The 18,981-nt window shown below is 45.4% G+C and overlaps 1 protein-coding gene across 5 annotated transcripts; it reads left to right on the top strand.

Moving 5' to 3' along the window:
• The first annotated feature begins 797 nt into the window (after positions 1–797).
• Positions 798–18,204, top strand: srrm2 (serine/arginine repetitive matrix 2). 5 transcript variants are annotated; one of them, XM_083780396.1, is made up of 15 exons: positions 798–1,018; positions 2,357–2,611; positions 5,288–5,380; positions 6,839–7,027; positions 8,346–8,429; positions 8,624–8,689; positions 8,777–8,809; positions 9,043–9,159; positions 9,312–9,441; positions 10,377–10,541; positions 10,590–13,129; positions 13,895–14,674; positions 15,533–15,607; positions 16,044–16,151; positions 16,856–18,204. In XM_083780396.1, the coding sequence occupies exons 2-15, from the start codon at positions 2,364–2,366 to the stop codon at positions 16,911–16,913; spliced, it is 4,686 nt and encodes a 1,561-aa protein (XP_083636522.1). In that variant the 5' UTR covers positions 798–1,018; positions 2,357–2,363; the 3' UTR covers positions 16,914–18,204. The 5 variants fall into 5 exon arrangements, 4 of the variants coding, with proteins under 4 accessions (XP_083636522.1, XP_083636524.1, XP_083636523.1 ...); XM_083780398.1 differs by having other exon boundaries at positions 10,377–10,835; positions 11,130–13,129; XM_083780397.1 differs by having other exon boundaries at positions 10,377–11,010; positions 11,146–13,129.
• The last annotated feature ends 777 nt before the right edge of the window (positions 18,205–18,981 follow it).

Genomic DNA, 18,981 nt, shown 5'->3' with positions numbered 1-18,981 from the left:
AACGTTACGTTGGCGGTTGGTTTATAAAATGAGACAGACGACGATACATGGATTTAAAACACAAACGGTAAACTGAAACGAGAGTGTAGGCCTATAAATGTAGCATACTAAACAGTAAACACTAAAGTATGGTGACGTCGTTAGACTCGTTACATTTAAATTATTACACCTTATTAGCCAACTAAGCCACGGTACCATGGGCAACTCATTATGGTTTAAAACGTAAACGTTACGTTGGTTTAAAATGTCTTGAAAGTTGAAACAGACGATGATGTATGGACTTAAAACACAAACGGTAACTGAAACGGGAGTATAAATGTAGCATAGTGTGACAGTCACGTTAAAGTTAAGTTACATTTAAATTACTTACTCAGTTCTGCAGAACCGTTGGATGATACAGTTGCAAACAGTGTCGAACTCGCTCTGCGTCTCTCCATCTCTGCTGTCTGTCTGAATGCAACTGATAAGAACTGTCTTCATCCTCTGCTTTTTGTAATGTTCGTGACGTCACTGCGTCCGGTGAAAGTCGATTTGAAAAATTAACAAATCAAATCAGACACCTGTCGCTTGGACTGAAACGACTGTTTCACGCGATGATTCAGTCTTCAACTTTTCGTTGGTTTTCATTGGCTCCGCTGGCGACCGAGTGGAGCCAATGATAAGGGAAGGGGCGTGTCTCCGTGTTCACAGACTATTCTCGCGATACAAACACACAGGACCAACGTCATCACGTCCGTGTGCGTTCGCTGAATCGTTGCCCCTATGATTTGATCGCTGCTAGGCGTGAACAGAGAGCCACAGACGGGACAGTGGCAGTGCTAGTAGCGGGTTAGCCTCGTTAGCATCACCGCTGTTTTTATTTTTCACACCACACCACACAACACACAGTCGTTATTGGAGAGCCAGCCGAGGGATTGCTACTTGGGTGTTTTATTTCCTATCCGACATCGGTAGTTCTCCGTCGGCGTTGAGTCGACCTCCTCCGACGCTGTTCTCTCCGTTCGCGGAGGAAACACAGGTAATAATGCTAGCTACGCTACGTAGCTCAAACGTTAGCACCAAGGAGCGGGTTAGCTGGTAGCAGCGGCCTCTCGGTGCAACATTTAAACTGTTATGGTTGTTTAATACTAATACTATCACGTTAATACATGTTGTTCATCGTTTATAGATCTTTCACGTACACATGAAACTCGAGGGATTCATTGTCCTAAATTAAGTGGCAACAGTAAGCACTAAGCTGTCATTTATAACTTCGTAGTACCGCGGTGCCGTTTGTCAAAAAGATTCAATAGCACCCAGCAACCAGCTTAAAAAGAACCGATCTACAACCATCGCGATGCGTCGGTAGCTTGTTGTAGATCTTGTTGTAGTTCTTTAAAAACAAGCGCTACCGTCTTAACTACGGGGTTCGTACGCAATAAACCAGGCCTTTTAGGAGGAGCAGGCCTGGCTTTGGTATGTCACACGTGCTTATGCGCAACAACTTGGACCAGTCTTTTGTTAGTGAGCAACATGAAGGCCTGAGATGAACCTGTCCTGTCCAGGACATGCTAGTTCGGTTTTTGATTTGAGCTGATTCTGCTTGCATCGGGAAATTAACAGTCGTGGTAGTGCAATAAGTGCATTTACGCCACTAATATACCATACCATTGGGCTAGAATGTTTTATTTATGCATATATTGTTCTCCTCTGCATTTTAGACCTAGTAACATTTTCTGTCCTGTCCTAAAATGTTCCCTCTAGACTAGAACTCATCTCGTTGTTCAAGTTCGTTATTAATGTCCCGGGGGGGGGGGGGATCGTAGAGGTTTGAAACGTAAAAACACAGCAACAGACATGTGACAACATAGCATGGGCAAATCTGTGCAATTGATAAAGGATAAGAAAATAAAGTAGCCAACCAAGTACAGTACAAAGTGGAGCATCATACAGTGACATCATCATCGTTGTTTGCCATCATTTACACACACACACACACACACACACACACACACACACACACACACACACACACACACACACACAATGAGCTAATGCACTATTATAACACCCTACTTAGAGGTTTCACTTAGTTTCAGCTCTCTTTTTTTAGGTTAATTTCACTAGCTACTGGCTTTTAAAAGTTATTGACTGTCACTATTAAAGGGTTGTATCTAGATTCTAGAGTTTAAGAGATGTGTGTGGAAAAAACACGCCCATTGTTTGGACTATGACCAAACTGACAGGTGAATTGTCTAAGGGGACAGCTCTACTTTTATTCTACTTGTACAAAATTGTGGACCTAATTTTGCCGTCATGCGGAATACAGTTAACTTTGAGTTCCAACCATTTTCTTTCCCACTGTCCTCGTTCTCAGTGGAGGTATGTACAACGGTATTGGACTGACCACTCCGCGTGGCAGCGGCACCAACGGCTATGTGCAGCGCAACTTGTCCAGCCTGCGAGCCAAGCGTCCCCGGGACGAGCGTGGTGGCGAGCGGGATGAGAAGGACAGGGAGCGCCTGGAGAGTCAGCTCAACCGGCAGCCCAATGCAGACATCCTGGAGCACCAGAGGAAGCGACAGCTGGAGGTCAAGTGTGCCGAGCTGCAGGACATGATGGAGGAGCAAGGGTAAGAGGGACAGACATACAGGACAGCCTTTATTCATGATGTTTGCTCAAATGGCTGTGGTTCTTCATGGGGTCTTGGTTTGACAAAGCCAAGCTAAGCTGTGAGTCGGCATTATACGTGAATAGGTGGGACCGGTGCGAGGTTAAAATAATCCCCGGCCGTGTTTACAATTCTTCAAACCACTAGATCATAGGGGTGGGTGTCTGGACCCATATGGAAAAATGATTAAAAGAAAAAAATCAAGCGCTATCATAATATTTTTTCTTGCGTTTTTATTATTATTGTTCAAGTTACTTAACAGTACAACCACCTATAAAGTAATAAACTAAAAGAAAAAGGAGTAGATCATTTAGATCAAAATACGTATTTTTGGTGAACAAAACCATCGTTCTACAGAAGTATAAATTAACAGTTCTGCTGCATAACCCACTTTCTACGCTATTTAATCCATGTTTCTGCCCTGCGTAATATGCTAAACCCGCTATTTGTTTTATGTGTTTAATTCGCCGTTTTAATAATTAAAAATAAATAGCGGATTTGTCGTGGACCTGGTGACGAGGCCGTCATGTTATGACGAAACCGGAAATCGTGCTCTGGGCTGCAAGGGCTTCTGGGAAAATGAGTTCAATGCAAGTGAATGGTAGTTTCAACTGCACTCCAGCAGCTCTCACTGCCTGTTGTTGTTCCGGATCGCAACGTGGCATATTCTTTGGTTGGACAACAAGCCATGGAACTATTCAAGGATCAAAGGTGCAAATACCTCGGCGTATGCTCCAACGGTAATTAAACAAGCCTCTGTATATTGGATATATTTATTCCTATTAAGCCCTCAAAGTGTTATGGTATAGAACTGCAAATCATAGAATTTGCATTCACTGTATCACGATATCTTTGAAATGGCATATCGTGGAGACAATATTGTATTGTCTTGACGATATTTATCACGATGTCGCCCACCTAGTGGATCATGTCACAAATCTAAGCATGAACAGCTGGTTGGTTTACATTTCATTTGGTGGGGGTTTCCTCTTGCATCTGTGGATTATTACACATGTGGCACAGTGACAGGGGTATTGCAGTCACTGTTTGTGTTGTCTAACAACCATAGCTCTTACATTGGATGTGGATGAAACTTAGGGTGGACAACATTATTCACTTAATTTCATTTATATTACTTTCTACCAGTTCCATGGAAGAGTAGATGTTTGACATTTTGAAAGCACAACTGCGATATTGGACAAATGCCCAATAAACTAAGGGTACAGCAGCACTGGCATTTGGCTTTTCCTATATCCTTAAAGGGTAAGACCACTTTTTGAGAGGTTTGGGTTGTTTTCTTACCTTATTATGGGCAAACTATTCCATTCCATCATGAGTTATCCGTTCGCTCCGTTGTGTTGTTCAGGAAAACTCATGCAGTTTTATTTTCGTCTTTTAAGATAGATTTATAAAGTTACTATTTTAGTCAGAGATAGACTGCAGCAGTACTACGGCGTTCCCAACTCTCGCGGGCCGTCTTGCGAGGTTTCGTTTGTAAACGGAAGTCTCCACGCTGTTTGAGATGCACCCTTGCATATGAGCAATCCCAGACACAGACACACGGACGAGATCAAATCCATTTGTTTCCAATAAGGAAGTGGTGTACAGTTTTGGTCCAATCAGATCAGACGCGAACAGCAGTGATTCGGTCGGCGTAGGCATACCTACCGGATCTTCTTTCTACACAAATTAGTTAAAACAAGACTAAGTTGACATTCTTTATTAAAAATAAAACAGCATGAGTTTTCCTTATGTCATAAACTGTCAGAATCAAAAGAGTGACTTTGAGAGCTGTTTCCCCGCTACAATGGAAGTCAATGGACCCTATTTTTTATTTCTTAAATTGCTAATAAACAACACAACGGAGCGAAATAACTCATGGAATGTAATAGTTTGCCCATAATAAGGTAAGAAAACAACCCAAACCTCTAAAGTGGTCTTACCCTTTAAAGGAGCATTCACTGATTTGGGTGATTTGGAAACCAGCCCCCCACGTGTTTGTTGCACACATGCAGAAACACAGAAATCACGTATATTGTCAATTTTGGGTCATTTCTTTTTTTTTTTTTTTTTTTTTTTTTTTGCGGCTTACGCCTTTTATTGATTTTTGAAGGGACAGACAGTAGGCTGACAGGAAACGGGAGAGAGATGAGGGGATGACATGCAGTAAAGGCCGTGTCGGGTCCGGGAGTCGAACCCGCGGCACACTGCGACTGGATTACCAGTCCGGTGCCCAGACCATTACGCTACGGCCTGGGCCAATTTTGGGTCATTTCTGTTCAAATTCAGTTTGCATACCTATTTTGACACATTTTGGCCCTGAGAGCGATTGTTTCCACTGTGGTCCTATGTATTCAATTAATCAAGACATACAATTCTATACAAAAAAAATCATCAATACTAGGAGCAATAAAATATGTATTTACAGAAAAACATTGTGCGATCATTTATTTTGGCAAGCTAGAATACCAGGTCCAGTCCAGTTACAAATTGCAGACAGGAGCTCTTTCTGGTGGTTTTGAAGCAGGGTAGGGAGCAGGGCTTGACATGAACTTTTTGAGGCACTACATTTCCCTTTCACTTAATTGTTCAACTATTGCACAATGTTAAATGTCTTACCTCCCCTCTGCTGTCCAGGTATTCTAATGAGGAGATTGAAGAGAAAGTGAACAGCTTTCGCATGATGCTGCAGGAGCAGGAGCCACCACCAGCTACCACAGAGAGACCATTGTAAGTACCCATGGTGCTTTTCCAGCTCAACTTGACTAGCTTCATCTACTTCAGAAAGGAGCGCTTCAACTAAAATAATATACGTTTAAGATAAGATTTGTCATAGCATTAAAAACGGCAACATTGGCCTGGGCGGTCCAGGCACCTTGGCTGGTAATCCAGTCTTAACAGTGTGCCGCGGGTTTGACTCCCGATCCCGCCGGCCTTTACTGTGTGTCATCCCCCCATATCTCTCCCCATTTCCTGTCAGCCTACTGTCTGTCCCTCCATAAAAAAAACAACGCAACATTTTGTTTGGTAGCAACCCCTCCAAATACTAGCGTCAAATCATGAACAGTGACATATTTCTCAAGTCATAATAGTCTATTGTTTAAAAGACAACCAACCAAGAAAACAACCATTGGATATAAGCATATCATACCTGCTCATTGTGAGCGGTGTGTATTCTTGTTGTGTTGTGGGTGACAACCAAGGGGTAGTGGAGGTGAGATTCACAATAAAATAGGAGATTTCAGACTTAAATGAACTTAAAATGACTTTAATCAAAAGGTTCTGGGAAAAGGGGAATTGTGTCAAAAGGTGAACTTAAGAGACTTCTCGTCTGGAGCCTGTGGCTTTCAGCCTACTGTAGGTTACACGCATTGGGCTTTGCTGTCCTGTGGGTAGAGCAGGGAGAAAGCAGTGACTATCGATTCCACCACTTAATATTATCAGTGGTTACTTAAAATGCTGATTCTCTACCAGGACCAGTGAAAACCTTTTCCTTCTAATTCTCATGGTCCAGCTTCTTCACACAAAAACTGCTCGTGACGGAACGTTCCGCCAATTAGAATCCAACCGGCAACTGCTCCTGGCGGAACGCTCCGTCATATAAGCTTTATTATTGCTATCAAACAGGATCGCTGATTTTATTTTATTTTTGCTTGGCCCTTCCTTCTTCAGCGATCCTAGACTGGTTTCGCACATGCGCAGTGCCGTTCACTTGTATACAGGCTGACTAAAAAGCTGAATAACTCTAAATCAACTGAGCTCTCCATAGTTTTGACATAATGCAGATGTTCGGAGGTCTTTTCTGATTATAGGGTGATCCTGATTGGAACATTGGCGTTTTCTAGAGCACGGATGTCCTCATTTTAGCTCGCTAGAATTGACGCTAATATTTTAGCATCTAAAATGGACGCCCATCACACTAAAACCAAGTAGATCCACCTCGGCAGTTAAGTGTTGGCACTTGCGTCCACCAGGTGGCATTGGAAAGGTTAAAACTATTGGTTGGATAATATTAATTAGAATAAATTTGGAAACTGCATGTTTCAAAACTGATTATATGAGATTCAGATATTTCGTCATCCAGTGCTACCTTTTTAAACCAATGTTAAATGTTGGTTCTGTGTTCAGAAATCTGATCCCGATCCAAACTGTAGAACTGGTGATTCTAGCTTTCTCTGTCTTTCTCAGGGTGACGGAGACGCATGCTCTGGCAGCAGCCAACCAGCAGAAGAACGACCGCCTGCGCGCAGCCTTCGGCATCGCCACCGACTACGTTGACGGCTCCTCCTTCCACCCCGACCGCAAGGTGAAGGAGAAAGAGAAGAGGGAGCAGGAACGCCTGGAGAAAGAGAAGCAACAGCAGCAGCAGAAATATGTGTGAGTAGAAGAGAGGGATGGATTTGAGATGGGGTGTTAAATCATGGGGTGTTGAGTTAAATCAATGTACCGTCAGACTACCGATCCAATCTTTATATTTTCCCAGATAATACAGCTGCACAGGGCATAATTAGTGAACATTTAGCAAAAATGGCAGATTTGCAAGCTCATTATACATCACATTGCAACACGTGAGCTTGTCGATTGGCTATTTTCAGTGGTGAGATTATGTATGGAGGGAAAAATCAGGGGTACAAGTATAGACCCCTGGGGGACACATGTCAACAAAGTATATAGTGTTTGGTTTAAATAACTGCAGTGCACTAGGATGGCTGTGCACTTGGGTGCAATAGAACTTCTTTGAATTGTATATCTGCTAGTCTGTTAGTGAGAAAGTAAAAAACAAGAAATTAAATGTCATTTACAGGTGGCTGCCCTAGCAATATAAAGAAAATGAGTGCCTCTGTGTCTGATTGTGTTTGGCTTAGAGGCCAGCTTTCGATTTAGTTTTTTGGCTTAGAGGCCAGCCAATCATGAAAAGGACTGTTTTTGTCTCAGCGGCGCAAAGGCACAGCTGCACCTTGACATACTAGCCAGCGCAGCCAGTCATGAAAAGGTTGACAGGATGGCTTTTTAAGCCACCTGTAAAAAACACGATCACAAAGTTAAAGTTCATGTCTTCGTGGCCAATCTACAAGCTCGCTTACTATAGCTTAGCATCCCGGACATCTGACTGTGTAACACAGTGAAGAAAACTAGCTGATGTTGTGATCCGTAGAACCGGAAATGACATCGCCAGATTCGCTCTATTTGGCCAAAATAATACTATAGTATTTCCGTGTTAAAATTAGATATAGTGTATGTCACAGATTTTTCTATTGGCATTAAAATGATCAATTATATATGAATAGTGCAGGTAGAAGGCACAATCCAGTGATAATTAGGGTGGCCATAAGAGGGTTAAAACAAATCGATAACACATTGGTGCTCCTAAAAAAAATTCTGGTGCGCACCAGTGCTACCAAGTAAAAAAGTTAATTTCAAGCCTTGATGTGGAATGTTTGTCCTAAAATATGGATGCTAGCTTTCATGAGATTAAAAGGCTTTTCAGCTCTTAAATTATTTATTGCTTGTAAATAGGCATTCCTTATTTCATAATTCTTTGGGGGTAGATGAGTAGGACATTTAATTTAGACTAACCTTTAGTTTCAAACAATTCATACCATAGAGAAGAAAATTGTTAATAAAAATGGCACACATACTTGAGGTGTTATGTAGAATTATCATCATCGTTTGATGGTTTGTCTCACTCCCTCAGGATACTTGACGATTCAGACAACTCTGATTCCCCTCCCAGAAAACAGAGCCGAAAAAAGAAAAAGAAGAACAAGAGCAGAGACAGGTGAGGAACTAGTAGGTCTGCTGACAGAGGTATACACACACATATATAGTTTTTCCTATTAAAAAAAGCATATTTGCGATATAGAAGAGGGGGCTTGGGGGGGGGATGTGAAATTGTACTCCATCTTGGGAGCGAATCCAAGCGCAGATGGCTTATATAACTTTCTATGAACATTTTGGTTTATCTTTGCACAGCTCGGAGAGTCCTTCCCCATCCCCTAATCGCGAGAAGAAGAAACCCAAAAAGAAAAAAAAGAAACGGTATGCTAGTTCTGATATTGACCTCCATCTGTTTTCAGACATTTGTGACATTGGTGATGTATTAATTTGAACTGTCTCTTGTTTCAGAGCGGCATCAGAAGATGACGATGAAATAGATAGGTACGTAGGTGGTGCATTTTTCTTCAAATTATTGGATCTCATTCTCGTAGATTTGCATAGGGTTTAAATTGGAGCCAGTGACCAATATCGGTTGATGTATCAGCCATTATGTAGCTGTGTGTTTTAAAACTGTGTCCCTAAATACATTAAATGATCTCAAATTAAAACTTTTATCAAATCTACATTTTTCTTAACCCCCCCCCCCCCCCCCCCCCCCTCTCTCTCCCCCCCAGTTCTTCAGATGAGAAGCAGAAGGCGGCGAAAAGGAAACGGAAGGGAAGCAACGATGGTAGTCCACCGAAAACCAAGGTTCACAGACGCAGGAGCGCTTCTTCAGCTTCTGCACACAGGTAGAACCAGATGGATCAGGGCATTAAGGAGCCGCTCAGTCTGTTCTCTGCACAAAGATAACATTTACATTCAGTATTGTGATATTAATCATTCAGAATGGCATACATTAAAGAAGAAGTTTTTTCTGCTTTCCCCTGCCTGTACTCTCCAGCCAATCGCCAGCCCCGGAGAAACCACGACAGCAGGGGCAGCCAATCAGGAGAGCAGATGAAGGCAGAAAGGGGCGGTCACCGGACAGACAGGGGCGGGGTCGCAAGGAGGACAGTCCACATCAAAGAGAGGTCAGAAGCTGACATGTGCATCCATTTTTACCAACACAGTAATTTGTTTGCTTGCATAGTAACAAAACACATGAAATCAACGATAAAATACTGAAGGAGGAAACACACTTGGACAATGCTCACTCAATGGTACAGTTGTGACTGGGAGCTCAATTTCAAATATTTCTCACTGGGTGTACAGGAGCCTGATCATTAAAGGGGCATTCCACTCATTTTCAACATTTTACTATGTAATTAATTAATAAAATCATTAACATGGTGAATCACATCTTGATGATGTCATCAAGATGTGATTCACCATGTTAATGATTTTTTCCCCCAGACCTCCAGTTCTAGGAAACACCGAATGGGTGAACAGCTCTAAGGTATATTAATGAGTGGTATTCCCCTTTAAGTGTCTGAAGTCTTTCAGTTCAGTGGTGACCCGGGAGTGAGTTAAATGATGACTCCCAATGATTGACTAGTCAGTTAACTAATCAGTCAGCCATTGGAGGTATTCAGACAATTCAATATTTTATCCATAAAAAAAATCACACCCGTTGACACACCCATGGCTCAATGGTCCAGGCACCTTGGTAATCCAGTCTGACAGTGTGCCGTGCGTTCGACTCCCGATCCCGACGGCCTTTACTTCATGTCTTCCCCCCCATCTCTCTCTCCATTTCCTGTCAGCCTACTGTCTGTCCCTCCATAAAAAAATATATATATCAGACAAATCTCCTTTCATTGTCAATGGCAACTGTGACATGAGTTGTGACAAAGTTTTCAATTTATCAAATTGGTCAAATTATAGGATTAGAAATGTTAACTTGTCATGTGGCAAGTGCATTTCACCCCCAACTTGATATTGCAAGTGATATCTGAAGTTCATTGTAGTTTTCACCCTAGACCTCGAGGATCTGATTTAGCAATTTATTTAATTCACTGTATTTCAGAAATCTCAGAGAACCCACAGCTCCCCGGAACACCAGCAGAGGTCCAACAAGGAGAGAGAAGGAGATCACATGAGGGAGAAGGTCACCTCCAGGAGAAGGCACGACTCCTCGTCACCTTCTCCACTGGCACAGCAAGAGAGAGGCAGGCGCTCCAGGAGCAGAGAGGCACCGCAAGAGAGGGTCAGAGAGGCACAGCAAGAGAGGGGCAGAGAGGCACAGCAAGAGAGGGGCAGAGAGGCACAGCAAGAGAGGGGCAGAGAGGCACAGCAAGAGAGAGGCAGAGAGGCACCGCAAGAGAGAGGCAGGCGCTCCAGGAGCAGAGAGGCACCGCAAGAGAGGGGCAGAGAGGCACCCCAAGAGAGGGGCAGAGAGGCACCCCAAGAGAGGGGCAGAGAGGCACAGCAAGAGAGAGGCAGAGAGGCACCGCAAGAGAGAGGCAGGCGCTCCAGGAGCAGAGAGGCACCGCAAGAGAGGGGCAGAGAGGCACCGCAAGAGAGAGGCAGAGAGGCACCGCAAGAGAGAGGCAGAGAGGCACAGCAAGAGAGAGGCAGAGAGGCACAGCAAGAGAGGGGCAGAGAGGCACAGCAAGAGAGAGGCAGGCGCTCCAGAAGCAGAGAGGCACAGCAAGAGAGAGGCAGAGAGGCACCGCAAGAGAGAGGCAGGCGCTCCAGAAGCAGAGAGGCACAGCAAGAGAGAGGCAGAGAGGCACCGCAAGAGAGGGGCAGAGAGGCACCGCAAGAGAGAGGCAGAGAGGCACAGCAAGAGAGAGGCAGGCGCTCCAGGAGCAGGGAGAGAGGGCGAGAGCGGGAGAACGCTAGACGCTCCAGGAGTGGGGACAAGGAAAAAGGTAGGCGCTCGAGAAGCAGAGAGCGGGAACACGAGAAACCTGCACGGTCCAGAAGTGAGGAGAAAGAGAGGCGGCCAAGAAGCAAAGAGAGGGAAAAGGAGAGAGCCAAACAGTCAGAAAGTGGAGAGAAGGAGCGAGGTAGGCGGTCTAGGAGTAGAGACCTTAGGGAAGCCCAGAAGGACAAAGGAAAGAAGGTAGCCCTGCAAAGGAGCAGACACGACTCCTCCTCTTCTCCCTCTCCGCCTCCTAAAACGGAGAACAGGCGTGCTAGGAGCAGAGAGACTGAGCGAGAGAATGACGGGAAGAAACAGGACAAAAAGCAGAGACATGAGTCGTCGTCGTCGTCGTCATCATCATCTTCATCCTCCTCTTCCTCTTCCTCGTCTTCGCCATCACCGGAAAGAAAGCACGTGAGTAAAGAGAGGAGCGAAGAACGGGAGCGTAAGAAGGAGAATGCGGCATCGCCAAGGGGCTTAGTCAGCAGAGACGACAGGGAGAGGGGAAAGGAGAGGGAGGCATCTCCTCACGGACAGAGAGGAGATGGAGCAAGGGGCAGGCAGCCGACACACCGCTCCCCGTCACCAGCCCCGCCCTTGTCTCTCACCAACGGCCGCCCTAAGGAGCGGGTGCTTGAGGAGAGGAGAGACAGGGAGCAGGGTGAGAAAGGCAAGGACAGGGACTCGAACAAAGACAGACGAGAGAGTGAGAAGGAGCGTGAGCGAAGCCGGGATGGCGGCAAGGAGAGGGACTCCAACAAAGACCGACGAGAGAACGAGAAGGAGCGTGACCAAAGCCGGGATGGCGGCAGAGAGAGAGACTCAAACAAAGACAGAAAGACACGAGAGAAGGAGAGGGTGCAAACCCGGGACAGTGGCAGGGAGAGGGATGCGCCGAGATCCAGTCCTCGGCCCTCCAATGTCCAGACAGCATCCTCAGAGGAGCGGCGCCAGGTCGGCCACATCGAAGTGGAGAGGAGGATGGACCGAGACAGAGCCATGGAAAAGGGCAGAGTTGAACGGCCGCCAGAGATGGACAAAAGACGCACGAGGGATCCGAGCCCTCCGGAAAATAGGAGGCGTGACGTGGAGGCCAAGAAAGGGAAAGAGAGCAGTAGCAGTGATAGCGATAGTGACAGTGACAGTTCCTCTTCTTCCTCTTCATCCTCCTCTTCATCTTCCTCCTCCTCGTCTTCGGAAGATGAGGGTAAGGCGAAGAAAGACAGCGTGAAAGGGAAGGACAAAGGTTCCCCAGTGAAGGTGACGCCACCCCCTCTGGTCCCAGCTCCTGCCATCGGCGCTGCCTACCAGAGGTATTTAGCCAGTGGCGGAAGAGAGAGCTCTGCCTCTGGAGACGGAGATGGACAGAGGCAGGATGAGAGGGGAGCGGGAGAAGACAGTGAAAAGCCTCTTCACAGATCGCCCGTCAAAGACAAATGCGCCGAGCAAGCGAGAGGCCAGGAGCGATACAGTCCCACGCAGGTGGACAGTCCCAGCCCCCCTCGTCCCTCGCCGCCGCGGATTATGGCCCCTGCAGATCCTGAGAGAGGGAGGGAGAAGGAAGCAGCCAAGCATCCCGAAAGATATAGCCCAGGGCAGAGGACGTCACCCTCTCCATCCCCGAAACCCCCCGCCGTCCAGCAGCGCCGCTCGCCCTCCCCGGCGCCTCGCCGCACCCCACCGCGGCAATACCAGGACCCCCCGCCTCGCTCCAGAGGGAGACACTCTCCTCTGGCACGCTCCCCGAGACGCAGCCGAAGCCGGGAGGCTGATCGGGACAGGGAAAGAGAGAGGCAGCGGGATAGAGACCGTGAGCGAGACAGGGAGAGAGGTGTGAGAGACACCCGAGAGAGGTTTGCCAGAAGGAGCAGGTCTAGAAGCCCCAGGAGACGCAGCCCCGCCGCTTACAGGTAAGGTGACATTAGAGCTTGTTGTATCCAATAACCGTTGATTTATACTTGTTTTCGCTGCACACCGAAAATAGCCAATCTGTTTGCTTGTAGACTAGCTATTTTCACTGTGCGACACCAGCCTGCAACTAATTTTAAATCAAGGGGATAATTAATTCTCAATTATTATCAGCTCATTTATTTTCCTGTTTGTTAGCTACTTAAATTTATAAATTGACAATCTAACACAATTATTTAAATGATTTAATAAAAATGCTTTCATTGCTTACGGTAAATAAAATTAATGTATATTACTGCTTTGCCCGAAAGTACTCTTTAGTGTAGTGACTGTTTTGTAAATTACATTCTGTCATTGTTTAAATTGCTGCCATATCTATAGTCCAAATTAGTTCATGTCTATAGCAACGGTCTGCTATCCATTAATGTTGAGCGATATGACAAAAATATATGCCACCACCAGCCCGGTGATTGAAATAATGTGAGAACAGCTCCACTATGTCAACTTATGCTTCACTGTGTCGGAAATGGCACATCTGTTATTTTTGGCACACAGTCCTCTCGTGCACCAAAGTATACATTCGTCTATAACACGTGCAGTACCAGTGTATAGGGCAGCAAACTTCCAAGTAGCTGGATCTCAAAATGTGTGCAATTTTTTGCAATTCAATTAATTAAATTACAATGAATCTCAAAACTCTGAATTCATAAATGTATGATATCTTAGTTTTAGTATTCTGATAAACACAATGCCCTGTTTTGTCCAAGGTCCCGTCGCTCCCCCTCTCCCCCACGCAGGAGGAGGAGCAGCCGCTCACTCTCCCGGGAACGAGCGAGAGAAAAGGAACGAGAAAGGGAACGTGAGCGTAACCGAGAGCGGGAGGCAGATCGAGCACGCGAGCGGGAGCGGGAGGCGGATCGAGCGCGTGAGCGGGAGGCAGAGAGAGGCCGTGAGAGAGAGGCAGAGAGAGCTCGAGAGCGTGAAAGGGAGCAAGAACGGAGGGAGCGCCAACGGCAGAGAGATCCTCCCCTGCCCACTCATCGTCGATTCTCCTCTTCTTCATCCTCCTCCTCTTCATCCTCCTCTTCCAACTCCCCGTCGCCCTCACCGTCCCGCGAAAGAAAGGAGGCTCCCCCTGCCGAGAAGGGTCCAAAGGCGTCGTCGGAGACAAGGGACAGGAGGACAGAGCAGGCGGATGGGGGGAAGAGAACTGAAGCTTCCCCATCTCATGTGCCCTCCAAAGACGACGGAGACCATGCCACGGAAGCCAGGTGTTCTGACCCGGCCCGCAGTATGTCGCCATCCAACCGCAAAGCAGATGCTAGTGATTTGGTTAGAGACGCGTCGAAGAATCAGTCTCCACCGGCAGCCGCTCAGCCCCCCAAGCAGGCCAGTAGCACGCAGGGCAGCAGCGTGAACGGGAAGCAGGCCAAAGAGGCCAAGAAGGTCAAAAGGAGCAGCAGCTCCAGCTCCTCTTCTTCTTCATCTTCCTCCTCATCATCTAATTCGTCAGATAGCTCTGACTCCGAGGCGGAGCAGGTGAAAGGGTGAGCAGACGTTACTGAATACATTACAGATGAAACTAGAAATGCACTGTCGAGCTGCCAACTTGCGCTTTGCACACACATACTTGTGTGTGAGCACAACACGCAACTTATCTCTGACTCTTGTCAACTTACTGTGGTGTAACCAATCGAAAACAGAATTCCTTTCCAATAATATAACTTTAAATAAAAAAACATTCGAGAATTAAGGTGTTCTTACACCTAATTAACTTTCCACAAATTACGATGTGTTGCAAACTTGACTTACTTGACTTAAGCCCTTTGCTCCTCTAGGGTGCATAGGTCGTTGACAAATGTCCTCCATTTCACTCTGCTTTTTAGAGATCTCCCCAGTTGAGCCCTCTCTCTGCCATTCCTGCTTCGATACCTCTTCTCCAGCTGTTCCTGGGGCGACCTCGTTTCCTTTTTCCTTGGGGGTTCCATTTCATTTGTCTGGTGATGTTTGTCGCAGGTTTTCTGAGGGTGTGGCCAATCCAACTACACTTTCTCTTTCGGATGTGTTGCAAAGACTTATAACAATTCTATTGTCCAGTCAAAACCAATTCACAATCCCTGATTGGCCGAGGGGACCACCAAAAATTCACAATTCCTGATTGGCCGAGGGTGTCACCGACGTACGCACGCAGCGCCCTGATTGGCCGAGGGTGTCACCGACGTACGCACGCAGCGCCCTGATTGGCAGAGGGTGTCAACGACATACGCAGCCGAAAACAGTACTTGCACACGAACTACAAGGCGGTACAATGCGTTGTGATCTTGTAGATGTGCTATATTTTCCCAATGTTTGCCCCAGAATAGGGATGTGTGCTTAATTCTCTTCTGTTTTCCTCCCCTGAACAGAAAGACCACTGCAGCTCAGAGCTCCTCATCTTCATCATCTTCCTCTGAAAGTGAAAAGGAAACCAAGAAAAAGAGGTGAACAGAAAATCATACCTACCGTAATTATTTAGGAACTTTATGTTTTCCTGATCCTGTGTCCTCTGTTGAACGCTGACATACAACCTCCTGGAACTACCAGACCTTATGTCAGTTGGTATCTCTGCCTTCGTCTTTGTCCCTTACATAGCCAAATGAGGTGCTACTTTCCTAGCATCTTGCTAAAAGCATATATATATATTTTTTTACTAATTTCACAAATGCTGCCCCGTTGGGTCATGTTGGAGTTACAGACCGACAGACAGACATAGTTACAGGGTCCATTTGACATCCCCATAGGAATCGTTAAAGGGGACCATTAAGAGTGAATCGTTAATGACCTGGAACCCTAGACAGAAGTACTTGCTTATTATTTACGAAATTAAATATCCTTGCTCTGTGGTTCTTCTGGTGATTTTCTTATTTGCTTCACTAGCCCGCCTAAACCTTCCAGGGTGCCGGCAGATTCACTGAGGGATTCTCGCTCACTCAGCTACTCTCCCCCGGGACACAGAAGGGCTGCACATTCCCCGTCCGCTCGCAGGTATATTATATGATATGATTATTATATTTGGGGGTCCTTGACATGAAAATGTTTGAGAACGACTGACATAGAAACATAGGTTCTTCAGAAAACTGTTAGGATTTAGAAGGCATTTGTAGAATCTGTTCTCAGGTCTAAATGGGTTAATTTGATAAAGCATCTCATTATTGCAAAATGTATATACTCATTTGGCACTCTGATAGAGAAATGTACTTTATCTGGATTTGGATCGCTAGTATCGCTATTCATGTATGAAAATATGTCAATTTGGGATTGTAATTTACAGAATCAGAAGAATCAGCTCAACCTTATCCCAGTGGTTGACCAAACCTTTTCATGTCAAGGACCCCTAAATTGAAACTTATCAGCCTGTGGACCCCCATTTAAAAACATATGCCAGGACCCCCATAAGAGAAGACTTTTACAGCTCTAGCAGAGATTCTCAACCCGTTTAATTTCAAGGACCCCCAGTTTTACATGTATTAGTCTGTGGACCCCCATTTAATGGCATTTCATTATCTGGGACCCCCAATTTATATTGTAAAATCAATGTTAATTTCAGGTCCATTTGGTTCCATTTGTAAACTATCATTTAACTGGGGACCCCCTGGAACTCCCTCAAGGACCCCTGGGGGTCCCTACACCCCACTTTGGGAACCACTGGTGTTGACCATCCGCGTTTTCTTCCCTTGCTTTCTCATCAGGGCTGACGGTAAGAGTTCATCCAGCCGCTCTCCGAGCAGCAGACGGCGAAGAAAATGAGCCCACAGTTGGTACCCTTCAGTCCTTCACCATTTAAACACCCCCAACCCAAAGGAATGGTCCCTGGGCTGTACTATGGACTGCATAGCCAGTGGTCAGATTGGCTACGTATAGCTGTGACTGATGAGGGAGCCCACTTTGGTTCTGGGGTCACTTCCGAATAGTCAAGTCGGCTGAATTTGTAATTGACTAATTTCTTTGTATGATCTGAAGGAGTGGTAGAGGAGGCAGAACTGTAAGCGAGACGAGATTAGCTGGTGGGAGAGTTGCACTATCACATACGCATCCACACACACACACGTACATGAACCTGATTTATACTTATTTGCGTGCCAGTGTCTTGCACCGAAAATAAACGATCTGCAAGCTCGCCGACACGTGAGCTTGTAGATCTGCAATGTTCAGTGTGAGATGATGCGTAACCAAGTATAACTGAGGCAATACAGGCGGCAACTGCACACTGATGTAAAATAAATGTAACTCAATGAAAGAATGTTAACTTGGCTCTCCTCTGCCCTCTGTGCTGTCTGTCTGGCATTGTTCTAAATGTAGATACAGTATGAGCCGTCTGTATTTTGTTTAATCTTAACTGAACGGATGTGCCCTTTCCATGTAATGTGATTAGGAGGTACAATATTATGTGGTTCATTTCTTTGTTTAAAATAATAAAATGTGGTTGTACCTTTTAATTGTGTTGCATTAATTTCCTGCACTGTAAATGTACTGTACATTTGTGAGGGAAATGTCATTGGGAGTCTCCTAGGGCTCTAGACTAGACCTCCCGTTAAAATTTTACAATGTAGACTGTATGCTGTGGACTGAAAACAAGAGGGTGTAGTATAGGGTCTACTCTAACTGATCTACAAGCTCACAATACGTTGCAAGCTTGTAGACGGGCTACTTTAGCTTCTTGTAAATGTTCACCCCAGGATAGGGATGCTAGGGTTCAAGTGTTTAAAGCATTGAGATGCTACTGGAAGATGTGGTCTCAAGGTTGTTTTTGCAGTTTCACCTGAAAACCTTTGAGAGAAGGTTGGAGGGGTTCCAGGAAAAGTAACTAATTACAAATACTCATTACGGTAACTTTTAATGTAATACTACTTTGAATAGATTATAAAATCAATTGTACTTTCACTTTTTTTTCCTTCAAATGAAATATTGTACTTCTAGAAAGAAGTATCGTATAGTTTTACTGTTGATACAATCAGGATATATGTAGTTTTGAACCTTTTTGTCTCTTGTAAGGCAATGTTTGAGAAATCTTTCTTGTAAATAAAAGATGCTGACAACATTTAAGAGCATCAGTTAATTGATTTGATTTATTTAAGAGAAAACATGACTAACATGCTTCTCAGAAATAAGAACACACCATATTTCCATTGTGGCCCAAACAAAAACGCATTGGTAGACCACATGAATGGTTAGCGTTAGTCAACTCAAGACATGGGTCACATTGGTGTTGTGTTGCTGCCCTCGGGTGGTCGAGTAAGGTACTGACGCTTGTGTGTCTCAGTCAAGGGTCCAAGAAATATAACTCTAAACCAGTGGTTTCCAGGGACCACCAGTGGTCCTTGAGGGGGTTCCAGGTGGGCCCTAGCTAAATGGAGTTCATTGTAACGCTCTCAAGAGTTACATTATTGTTAAACATCTGCATTACTTCATTTACAATAATTCTACACAATTTAGAGAATGTAGAATTGTTATTTTGATCAACATTTGCCAAAAGCATGGAATTGTAGACAATCTTATCCAACGACAACAAAATATCCTTTCGTTTTGGGTCTGAGAGGCTTAATCTCGTTAAATGGTGGTCCATGGCTCAAATGCGGAATAAATAATGGTAAATAAATAACATACTTTCCTACTTTGCCAAAGAGATCAAACCGCATCATCCCAGCAAACAAGAGTGTTCACTGGGGCCCAGGCCGTAGCGTAACGGTCTGGGCACCGGACTGGTAATCCAGTCGCAGTGTGCCGCGGGTTCCACTCCCGGACCCGACACGGCCTTTACTGCATGTCATCCCCCCATCTCTCTCCCATTTCCTGTCAGCCTACTGTCTGTCCCTTC

Source organism: Protomyctophum parallelum, assembly GCF_964188405.1.
Source record: "Protomyctophum parallelum genome assembly, chromosome: 13".
Taxonomy (NCBI): Eukaryota; Metazoa; Chordata; class Actinopteri; order Myctophiformes; family Myctophidae; genus Protomyctophum; species Protomyctophum parallelum.
The sequence above is the reverse complement of the archived record's forward strand: the minus strand, read 5'-3'. Positions and strand labels throughout refer to the sequence as shown.